The sequence below is a fragment of the Phoca vitulina genome, unplaced genomic scaffold (assembly GCF_004348235.1).
Source record: "Phoca vitulina isolate PV1807 unplaced genomic scaffold, GSC_HSeal_1.0 scaffold66, whole genome shotgun sequence".
NCBI classification, from domain to species: Eukaryota; Metazoa; Chordata; class Mammalia; order Carnivora; family Phocidae; genus Phoca; species Phoca vitulina.
The window spans coordinates 2,032,946-2,045,052 of record NW_022589769.1 but is presented as its reverse complement, the minus strand read 5'-3'; the positions used below and the strand labels follow the sequence as shown (position 1 = coordinate 2,045,052).

General features: G+C 46.1%; 1 protein-coding gene across 2 annotated transcripts in view; it reads right to left on the bottom strand.

Annotated features, from left to right (window-relative positions):
* Nucleotides 1–12,107, bottom strand: part of ABAT (4-aminobutyrate aminotransferase) — an 88,059-nt gene that overhangs the window by 21,871 nt on the left and 54,081 nt on the right. For both annotated transcript variants that reach the window (XM_032392148.1, XM_032392149.1), the window contains exons 3-5: nt 6,109–6,206; nt 4,145–4,174; nt 2,742–2,859 (exon numbers count right to left, since the gene is read on the bottom strand). In XM_032392148.1, the coding sequence (XP_032248039.1) occupies nt 2,742–2,859; nt 4,145–4,174; nt 6,109–6,206 (246 nt within the window). The remainder of the gene's footprint in view (nt 1–2,741; nt 2,860–4,144; nt 4,175–6,108; nt 6,207–12,107) is intronic.

Genomic DNA, 12,107 nt, shown 5'->3' with positions numbered 1-12,107 from the left:
GGAGGGAGGACGCTGCACAGCATCGGAGCCAGAGGGTCCCCGGCTCAAGGCCTGAACTTCCGGTTTCTGTTCATCGGTCCCAATCTTGGCAATGACTCCCGAAGGAAGGCCAATTCTGTGGGGGGCACGGCGGTCAGGAGACCGGATCAGAAGCCCCTCTGAGGCAGTGGCCAAGTATCGCGCTCAGTAGACAGTAGTTGAATGAGTGAATGACGTGGAGATCCAGGGACATGGGCAGGAGCCCAGAACTGTCACACCAGAGAGACCAGCCAGTGGATCTTGGAACAGGAAACAGCTCTTGGAGGGAAACTCCTGGTCTCCAACTATCAGAATTTTTACCATGCATACCTTGTACCTATTTTCTTTAAGCCAATTCATTTTTTGTTTAAATAAACTTACTTTGGTTTTTTTCCTTTATTTTTTAAGATTTATTTAAGTAATCTCTACACCCAATGTAGGGCTTAAACCTACAACCCTGACATCGAGAGTCACATGCTCCACCTGCTGAGCCAGCCAGGTGCCCTTAAATGAACTTACTCGGAAAGGGGACTTGCAGCACTGAGGTGAGAGGTCTGCCCAAGGCTCCGGGCCTGAGGCCCGCTCTGCTCCACCAGAGGAGGCTAGCAAGTTCAGAGGGGTGGTGAGGCCCTGGCGCTACCCTGGGGAGAGTTTCTCCTCTGTAGCATCAAAGAGTGAACGGACTTGAAGAGCCTTGTGGTTTCGCTGCCTGCTTCGAGGAGGGTGGACTGGTGTGTGTGTTGGGGGTGATCTGGGGGTCCAAGGGTTCAGAGCTGTGAGCAGCCTCCCTGCCCTCCCGCCCTACTCGAGGGCGTGTTGGGTCCAAGGCTGCAGGGTGCTCATTACTCAAGGAAGGAGCACTCTGTGGTTTTTTCCAATTGTATTTAGCCAGAGGTCTTTCAGCTCTGGTTCTTTATCAGGCTGCCTGGGTGTTGATGACTTCTCTGCCTCAGTAGATAAGCCAGTTCCAGGAAAATCTTATTAAACCACAGATACAGCTTGTCTTACTGACTTCAGAGGAAGAGATGAGAGCAAAGCTGGTCCTTCTGATCAAGGAAATCCACGCCTGGGCTTCTAACGCTGTGGGACCCTGCCCTGCAGGCCACGGCAGGGTGGAGCGGCTGTCTGTGAGGCTGCTATCACAGCAGTAAGTGAGGAGGCAGAGGGCCTTTGGTTCAACTCCTTGGGCTCCCTGCACACACTGGACAAACCCTGTGACCTCTTGAAACCTGGTCCCGTGGGTAAGCTAGAGATGATGTTAAAAGACCTACAGTTATAGGACTGTTGTGGGGGGTCTAATGGGATAGTGTGTAAGGTGCTTAGCAATATGCCAGGCCTATGGCAAATTCTCAGTAGTTACCAGTTAGAAAAAAATCATCTCAAAGACTACAGATAGGGGAGGAAAGGCAGCCAGCGGAGAACTTTCAGAACTCCCTGTGCTTTCTCAACTTCTGCTGGCCTGATCTCTCACGCCCCCATACATTTGTTGGCTGGTTGGGGATGAGAACTGAGGGAGGCCTGCAGGGGCTGGGGTCAGAAGGATGGTGGAGTTAGCTGGGAAGAGAAGGGCCTGCAGCCCATGGCTGTTACATGGTAGAGCTAGGATTTGACCCTGAGAACTCCAGAACCAGCCCTTTCACTCCAACCGAGAATGCAGATGGGGTTGTGTAAATCAAAGAACCCAAAATGCCTTCAGAGGCCAAAGTGTGTCTGAATGATGGGCTTCCAAAAAAGAATCAGTCACCTTACTGTCTAATTGCATCTCAATGGGAAATAAATAGGGACTGGCATCATGCATGAAGGGTCAGGCTTCACCAGATGAGACGCTCAGCCCCCACAGACCATTGAGCGCAGCAGCGACCTGCGTGTCTGTGTCAGCCCTATCCATCCCATCATCTGCCGTGCCCTCCTCCAGCAGCAAGCCAGGCTCTGTATGGGCCAGAGGTGAGCCTGGTGAGGCACATGCTGCTGGTGCCCCCACTGCTCACCTTGGCTGGGCAGGCCACCCCTCTCCCAGCTGCCTGTGTGGGGGCCAGTAACAGCTCCAGCTGCCTCTTTTTCTGGAAAACTGCCCTTGGTGAATGGAAGCCCCTTTGCCTAAGAGATGAGCCGTGTCCTTCCTGCAGGCACCTAACAGGCAATGACTGACTGCCACTGGGGTACAAAAAGGCCAGCCTCTTTGACGCTGCCTGGGACCAACTCTGGGGTGCAAGTCATGCTCCAGAGCCCCCTGTGGGATCAGGCCATGGCTAGTCTCTGGCTGAGACCTCATCCTTCTTAGCCCTTCCCTCTCTCCCCTGTCTCCTGAGAGCATGCCCTTAATAAGCAACTTGCACAGAACCCCTGCCTCAGGCTCTTCTATGACACCTAACCTAAGACAGCTGACATTAAAGGCTAGGGTTCCACAGACCTGGGCTCATGTCCCGGCCATGCTTCCTCTGCAAGCCACGTCACCTCTCTGAGCTTTGCTTATCTATCTACAAAATGGGGGCATTAATACATACTCACCCTGTGGGGTTTTGAGGAAGAGTCAATGGGAGAAGAGCAGGCACATAAAGTCCCTATAATAGACCCTCTACCAATTACTTGCTCCTTTTCTCTGCCCTTGAAGGAAGTGTCTGGCAGCACACAGGGATGTGTGTACTGGAAGGAGCATCTAAAGTCTGGACTGCCACAACTAACAGAGAGGAGGTACATACGAGGGTGGGTATCCCAGCTCTTACCTATGGGAACAGAGGAAATCTGGGAGTATAGGTCCAACATCCGGTTGCCATCCACATCGATCAGGTAATTGCCTCGGCTCTCTTCATAATTGCAGAAAAAGTGCACAGCCTCTGCATTCTTGGAGAAAACAGAGACTGATTCAGGGTTGCCACAATCCCCTAGATTCTTCGTCTTTTCGGATGAAGCTTGAACTGGTGAAGTAAACCATATCCTGCCCATTCTATGGTCACACAGAGGGTATCTGTGGGTGCTTACATGAATGGTTTGCTTTATAATAGTTTACTAAGCTGTAAATTTGTATTTTATGAATTTTTCTGTATTTTATATATCACAACAAAAGGTTCAGAAATAAATCTGAAGAAGATTCTGATGTTAAGATGATGGTAAGCCTTAGAGCAACCATGAAGAAAACTAAAAAATATATAGTAATTATGAAAGAAATTAAAGTAGCACACTAGAAGATATCCACTTAATGCAAAAAAAGTAAAAGAGGAACAAAAATATATGAGACATATAGAGAACAAAGAGTAAAATGGAAGATATAAATATAACAATGAGAACATTAACTGTGTGTGCATTAAACAACCCAATCAAAAATCAGAAACTGTCAGATTGGATAAAAAGATGCAACTATATGCTGTCTACATGAGACATACTTTCAGTTCAAGAATACAAATAGGTTGAAAGTAAAAGGATGGAAAAAGATACATGATTCTTAGAGCAATCCTAGGAAAGCTGAAATGGTTTATATTAATCAGACAAAATCAATGTTAAACAAAAGTGTTTCTAGAGGTGAAGTCCACTAAAAAGATATAACGATTATAAACATGTAAGCACCTGATAACAGAGCCCCAAAATACATGAAGCAAAAATGGGCAAAAGTGAAGAAAATATAGTTATAAGAGAAGAGCTGGCAGCTTTAATAGCTGGCTTTCAATAGTGGATAAAACAAACAGGCAGAAGATTAGCAAGGAAATAAGACTTGAACAACACTCTAAACCAACAGGTCCCACAAACACTTATGGAACACTCCACCCAAAAGTCGTAGAGCACACATTCTCCTCAAGTGTACGTGGAACATTTTCCAGGATAGACAATATAAAAGCCTCAGTAAATTTAAAAGGATTGAAATCACACAAAATATGTTTCCCAATCACAATAGAATGAAACTGGAAATCAGTAACAGAAAGAAATTTGGGAAGTTCACCAAAATGTGGAAACTAACACATAAATAACAAATAAGTCAAAAAAGAAATCGTAAGGGAAATTAGGGGGGAAAAAAGGTTTAGAACAAAGTCAGTTGCATTTTTTTTAAAGAGCTGGCACAGCCTAAATGTTTGTGTCCCTCAGTTAAGTCATGGCAGAGAAGGAGTGGAGGGGATGCTAGCTCATCCTCACTTACCTGAATTATATTCAGCTGTTTCATTAACTCCTGCAGGCAAGAAAAGCAAAAGCATTATAGCAAGGACATACTCTTGCCAAAGAAACTTCAAGTCTTTCAAGTCTTGGGGCTTCCCCCAACCCTTATGCCAATAACTTCATAGTTAATTAGTCAGCAATATTATAATTGTTTAAAAATTGCTTAATATAAATAGTTGGCAGGAAACTATTCCTGCCAGTTACATTACCAGTGTAACAGAGATTTAGAAACTTGAAAGGATAACAATAAAATATTTAAGCTAAAGGTATTTATTTAGTGCTCATAAAAGCATAGGTCTCCCCCCCTTTTTTTTAAGTAGGCTCCACACCCAGTGACCTTGAGATCAAGACCTGAGCTGAGCTCAAGAGTCGAACGCTTAATGGACTGAGCCACCCAGGCACCCTGGTTCCCTTTTCATTTGGGAAAAAAGGCTTTAACACCATTAGAAAAAATAAAATCAACTGAAAATATAAACTTGCTCATCAAAGAACCATTTATAATTATAATCTGAACACTCCAAAAACCACATGTACAAGTCTGTATAGAAACTGGGAATTATAAATTGGGAACTGGGAACTAGTTGCTTTACTACTACAAAGATTTAATCTATAAAAATAATACAACATAAAATCAACTTTAGCAATTAGTGTCATAAAATTATATATTTCCACATAAAAATAGAAACTAATACTAATGACAAGAATATAAAAAAAATTATTCCAGGTATTTCACCACTATGAAATTAAAATCCACTCCTCCTCCACAGAAATATGCATGAAAAAATGTCCCTCCTTCCGTTGGTAAAATGCTATCAAAATAACTACAATCACTTGCATTAGTACAAAGATTTCTGGATTTATAAAATAGTTGCAGTGACAAAAGGGATATTTTCTGACAGTAAAAAAAGTGGCACTGTGGATAAAATCTGCAAAATCTGCAAAATCTGCAAAAAAAAAGCCAGTTTGTATTAAAAAGGTTTACACTGTTATTTTTTCGGTGCAAACATTAGAAACAGTATAGCACATCACAACATAGAGCCAAGGTTAGTCAGCCTTCTGAAATGCATAATATGCACGTTGTGTAGCATCTTTGAGGAGAGGCACCAACCTCCCTCATCAGACTCATCTTGTGCCTCTTCCATCTCACACAGTAACATCTATTCCAGGGATTCAGAGCTACCCAATGTGTCTCATATGCCATGTCCTGTCACCCTGCACGCCTCTCCACATACCGGTCCCCTTGTCTACAAAAGAATAATGCACTCCTTTGGTGAATTCTTCCTTTTTATCCTTCAAGGTCAAGATCAAGATCAAGGGCCTTTGCTACTCTGCCCTGTGCCATCTAGCATTGCCATTTTCTTCCACTTTGGTCAGATGTTCTGCCCCAGACCTTCACTCTGGACTCAAAGCAAGCCATGTGACTTCCTTTGGCCAACAGAATGAGGTACGAGTGATGGTACACCAATGTGGAACCTACACCTTAAGAGACCCATTATGTGCTCTTCTCTGCCACTGCCATGAGGATGAGCCCAGCCCAGGGGCTGGAGGATGAGAGACACATGGAGTAGAACCAGGTCACTGCAGTGACTAAGACAAGCTCAGCCTAGATCAGCCAGTGGTCAGTCATCCCCCAGGCATGTAGATGGGCCCAACAGAGCTGCCTAGCTAACTCCCAGTTAACCCCAGATGCGTAAGTCATCTGTATGCTACTGAGGTTCTGTAATTTGTACACAGCATTACTGTGACAACGGACAATTGATACATCTCCTCTGAGAAGGCGTCTTTGACTTTTCACAGCAGAATGGCCTAGTTTAATGTCCTGGATCTCTAGTGGTAAGCTCTCTGAAAGCAGCTAAGAACGCAGGTCCGTAAGCTTCGCTGTGTTCTTGCCTCATGGACTCCTTTCGCTCCATTCTTAAGAACACCACTCAAGTGTGCTCAACTCACCCGAGATCTAGGCCCTGGGACTTCAGTCTTCATCAGGGGCCCGTCATAATCAAATTCGACGTCGACTTTGGCTGCGGCTTGACTGATGTGTCTGGAGCCTGTAGTAGACAAAGATGGTGAGAATCCCTGGTAACAGTAGGTATAATGAGAACTCTGCCCTAACAGGTGCCCAATGTCCCCAACAGAGACCCCATCCTAGCCAGACTACCCCTGAACATGGAGTCTGGCCAGACCTGGGCACCACAAAAACAGTGCAGATTCCAACAAATGGGAAAGCCCAGTGCTAGTGAAGTTGTAGGCAAATAGGTATGCTCATGTTCTGCTGGTGTGAGTATCAGCTAATGATGCCTTCCTATTCCTTTCCACTGAGCAATCTCATTTCATGATTCATCCTAAGAAAATAATGGGACCAGTACACAAAAATGTATTTTACAAATATTTATAATAATAATACTGTCTTTCAACAAGAAAACAACCTAAATTTCCAACAATGGACGGCAGCTAAACACAATATGGCATATTCCACTATTTCAGGGACATGGACATTTTTATTATTATTATTTTTTTTTTTTGAGAGAGAGGGAGAGAGAGCACGAGTGTGGAGGGGCAGAGGGAGAAGGAGAGAATCTTATGTAGACTCCATGCTGGGCGTGGAGCCCAATGTGGAGCTCGATCTCACAACCCTGAGATCAGGACCTGAGCTGAAATCAAGAGTTGGACACTTAACTAACTGAGCCACCCAGGCGCCCCTGGAAATTTTGAACTTTTATGGACATGGAAAGATGGCCATAGTATTACCATGTGAAAGGTCCGATTATAAAGATTATCCAAATTTTGCCAAAATTTAATTTATACCCAAACTTATATCCAAATGTCTCTATAGAGCAGAGTTCCTCAGCCCTTAGTGCTACTGGCATTTCAGGCCAGATAACTCTCTGTTGTGGGGCCGTCCTGTGCCCTGGAGGATGTTTATCTGCATCCCTGGCTCCACCCACCGGGTGCCAGGAGCACCGCCCCCCGAGTTGTGCCCCTAGTTGTGGCATTCAAAAATCACCTAGGAGGAATAATCAAATGTCTAAATTCAGGTGGTCCCCGGGGCGCCTGGGTGGCTCAGTCGGTTAAGTGTCTGCCTTCAGCTCAGGTCATAATCTCAGGGTCCTGGTATCGAGTCCTGCATCGGGCTCCCTGCTCAGCAGGGAGCCTGCTTCTCCCTCTCTCTCTGCCCCCCCCCCCCCCGCTCCTGCTCTCTCTCTCAAATAAATAAATAAAACCTTAAAAAAAAAAAAACTCTTCTAATTTTCAGGTGGTTTGGGGCACAAGTTACTTGCTTGAGATCCATTTCACATTTCTGCATTGTAATAAATGTACATAGGGGAGTTCCCAGGCTAGACCCACAAGGCTTTTGAGCTCAGCATGTGGCGGAAATAAAGGGCAGCCTGAACCCCAAGTCTTGATCCCTGACTGAAAGACATCTGTGCTGAACCCTTGATCCCTGACTGAAAGACATCTGTGCTGAACCCAAGGTAAGGGTTGGGTGACAGACCATCAGTAACCCCCAGAAATCCCTTTAATGTCCCTGCTCATCTTTGATCTTCCTGGCACGTAAGTGGTACGTGGGAAATGTTAGTTCCTCTTACTTGGGTTGCATCAAACTAGGGAATCACATGTAAGTCGTATACATGATTTCACTTCTCTTTATGCAACCCTGAGGGGTACAGTATTGTTTCCATTTTATAGGAGAGAAAACCAAAACTCAGAGAAGCAAAGAACATGCTAGGCTCTGTTTGTCTCTCCCTCCCTCCCTCTCTCTGTCTCGCACACACACAGCTTGCCAAACTCTACAAAGCCATATTAGAAAACATATTTAAATTCATTCTTAATTTTCCATAATTGCTCTGGATATCAAAGAGGGTTTTTGAAATTAATTATGTAACAAAATGTAGCCCTTTGAACATGAAGTCCAGTTAAAATCCAGTGCTACTCTTATTTGAAGGCATGAAGCAGCCAGCTTTTATTGTTTTCTGTTTGATCTTAAAATGAAAAGGGAATCCCTAAAGAGTTTGTCCCATTAGCAGAGCATTAAAGGTCGTGGAACATATCGATGACTTCTTTTTTACATTAAACGTGACTGGTCCAGACTGATTCCAGCTAGACCTGCATAAAACAAGGATGCACGTTTGGATAAAAAACAGTTCTTAACTGGTGCGGGTCCCACTGTTTCTAGTAGAGGGAAAGTGAAAAATTCAAAGTTGCAAGCTGTCCTCTAATGAGGACACACAGGTCCGCTCTTCCTTTCTCCAGAAAGTGTCTTGACACCATGCCGAAGCAGCCAGATTTCCTGGGATCTGGAAAGTGGAAATGCTGGCGCTGGAAGATCCCCAGTGGGAGCCGCAGCTGAAAGGGTCTCGAGAGGAATGACAGGCGCGAGTGGGGTCATGTGGGGCTATTGGTAAAAGGACACCAAGGCTGCGAGCAGACGGCAGCAGGGGAGTGGAGAGAGGGCGAGAACCCATCCCCCAGGGATCAGGGAGGGATGGGGCATGAGACGGGGAAGCTGAGGGACAGGTCTGTATGAAGAGCTGCATCGGTTCCTACCATGTGCCAAAGTCTTCGTGGGTGTGGATGAAAGAGGGCCAGGGCCTCTGGGCAGAGATCCTGAAAACCACAGCCTGGTAAGTTTGCTGGCAACAGGGCTATCGAACACAGGATGATGGGGCAGCTAGCACGGATTCAGCCCCCACTGTGTGCTAGGCAGGCCCTACCCAGGCGAACTCCCATCTACTGTTTTTATTTATCCACAACCCTCTCGAGAGATGGTTCTCAGGTTATAGATGAGGAGCAGAGAGGTTAAGCAACTTTCCCAAGGCCACATACCAAGTGAGCTGCAGAGCCAGGATTTGAACCCAGGTCCGATGCTTTTGCTTTTCCTACTATATTTCAATCGTGACTTTTTGTAGAGGAAAATAACCAAATACCAACACAACAAATATTCTCTTGCATATTTTTTTTGCGGTGGGCTCCACGCCCAACGTAGGGCTTGAGCTCATGACCCTGAGATCAAGAGTCGCACACTCTACAGACTGAGCCAGCCAGGTGCCCCCGAATATTCTCTTAATGATGATATATAATCATGATATATAAACCACAGGAGAAAACAACCAGATTTCCTTTCCTGGGATCTCTTACAACAAGTCACGCGAGCAGAGGTGTCCATTCATCAGGAGTTCATGGTGAGCATACCCAACAGCATCCCAAGCACTCTCCATGGACTGTCTCACTTAAGCCTCACAACCCCCTGGGAGGTAGATGTCATGATCATTCCCATGTTACAGGTGAAGACACTGAAGCTCAGAAAGGTCAACTAGTTTGCCCAAGGTCACATAGCTGGTAAGCGGCTAAGCTGAGAATTTGTCCTTCAGACCTCTCCTTTCCCAGAGACTATCCTTCATCTCATCTAGTGCCGGGCTCTGAAATGAAACATTTGCAGCAAAACAACTCACTTCCTTCAAAGACAAATTCCTAGAGGCACAAAGAAGAAAAGAAAGTTTGAATTAATATTGAACTACCCAGCATTTTCATTCATGAACGAAGCAGCACAGCCAGGAGGCAGGCGTGTGCCTCAACACCTGAGACCCCGCAAGGTGGGGGGGTGGTCCACCCAGCCCTCTGGGTCTGATGACGATGCCTGCCACCCTCGGGGCCTCGCCAATCCAGAGTCAATGTTTAACTCCAAACTATAAAAACAGCCATCAAATGTTTTTACTGTTCTCTTGATCTTTAGAGTGAGAGTAATAAACGAATGCCAGTTTCCCAAACAGCAAGGTCTCTGTATGTGAGCCTGGCCAAAGTCAAAGTCAAGTTCAATTGGAGTTGTATGCTCTGCTTTTCTTTTAAAAAATCTTATCCTCCCTCCCCCCAAGTGTCCACCCTACTTATTATTTTTTTAACCAATTAAGATCTATAATATCTGGAGAATACTACTAGCATAAATTACTACATGCTGTCCCAGAGAAGTATCATTCCTTAAAATCTGTTTAATTCTGATAAACCTCCAGTAAGAACTTCAAGTGTAACCTATCATCCCATAGAGATGCCCAGACTTGCGTTGGGGGTGCGCCTGGCTGGATACCACTTCCTCCCTGCTTCTCTGGGAAGGGAAGACCACGGCCTCTGCTCGGGGCCGATGTGAAATTAGTTCAACTAATGACCTCCCAAGATGGGAGGCAAAAAACTTCATGAATCAGTTTTGCTGTTATCCTCAGCACGTCGTCCTGTGTGTCCTGTTTGGATCCTTTCCTAGCCATGAAAAGAGCATCACACTTCTTCCAGCGACATCTCAGGGTTTGAAAGTTTGGGTCCATGTGGTCTGCGAGCAGATGTTGTGTTGAATGATCTAGAAACGCCAAATATCAGAGGGCAACCGCGCCACCTTTTGACAGCGGTAATTCTGCATTGGATTTAGCCTCGCAGCCTGAATACTGGCATCATGTCGGCCGGGATAAATCATACTTTTAAGGGTGGTCATACACATAATCATGTCTCTGTGTCCTCCGTAAACTTGCAATCGATTGTGGGTGGGTCTGTGACCCACAGACACAAACTTCTCCAGGCACGAGGCCACCATCATTTTTCCTAGGATTTTCCTACAGTCACTGTGTGATTGTGACTTTCACAGATCCACGCAAGGTCACCAGTACGAATACTGTAGGCATAGGCTGACTGAGCCGGGCTGGAGCCACTGAACACAAGGTCACACACCACCTTCATGCAAAGGATGGTTTGCTGGGGCCCTCTGGAGGACTCCGAGGAGGAGTCCCTTCTGTGCATCTCATGGTCCAGGCACGAGACCCAACAACGAGCCACTTTGGGGGCACCCTCCTCAGCTGTGGTGAGACAGCTGCCAGCCTGAGGACCATGGTGTTCAAAGACCTCGAGTCGTTTATTGTTCTTGATGAAGGTGACCACAGTGCCATTTGCCAGCCCTGCATAGAAGATTCGCTGTCTACTATGGCTCTTCCTGCTGTGGTTGCTCCACATGCCCTTGCGTCTGAATGCGTAGCAGCCAATGGTGTGGCCACTGGAGCTAGTGTAAAGGGCATCTCCCCAGAGGTTCCAGCATCAGGGGGCAGCTCACTTCGGAGGTACAGCCCTCACAGACACCATGCACTTCCGACTCACCAGCTAGAAGCTCGGACAGTGTTCTCTGCTGAACAGGTAAGTTCTCAGGTATCTGAATTGCATTCTTCACTGAGGCTGGGTGCCCCTCACCCCGCCTTTTGTGACTCATCCTCATCTCCGGGCTCTGAGGATATTTGTTTTGTTTTGTGTTTAAAGATTTTATTTATTTATTTGACAGAGAGAGACACAGCAAGAGAGGGAACACAAGCAGGGGGAGTGGGAGAGGGAGAAGCAGGCTCCCCGCCGAGCAGGGAGCCCGATGCAGGGCTCGATCCCAGGACCCTGGGATCATGACCTGAGCCGAAGGCAGACGCTTAACCACTGAGCCACCCAGGTGCCCCTCTAGGATATTTGTAAAGAGTTCTTTGATCCCTTCACGGAAGAGATCACCGTCTGAGTGTGTGCCACACTCACAGGGACACCATCCTTACAGCAAGCGCCAATTCCTACATAGAGCTAACTTTATCACAACCACAACGACGTGTTTCTCATGAGTTTTGCTCTCTGGGGTCTCAAATACCCTTTTCAGATTGCCTGTTTGGTTTCTCAAGAGAAACCAGAGTCAGAAGAATCAATGGCCACTGCCTGGAACTGAGGTTTAGGAGTTCCTAGGACTTCTCATCTCTGACACTCTTGTTCTGGACCACTTCTGCTGCCTTCCCACGTGGAGGCTGTAACTCTCCCCACTTTGGTTGACTTTCCTGTTTTTACTTCCCTTGCAGGGTGAGCAGTAAATACATCCTGTCCAGTGTCACTGTTCTCAAGAACATGGGCAGCCCACAGAGCCTTCTTCTTTTTTTTTTTTTTTTTTAATTTTTTTT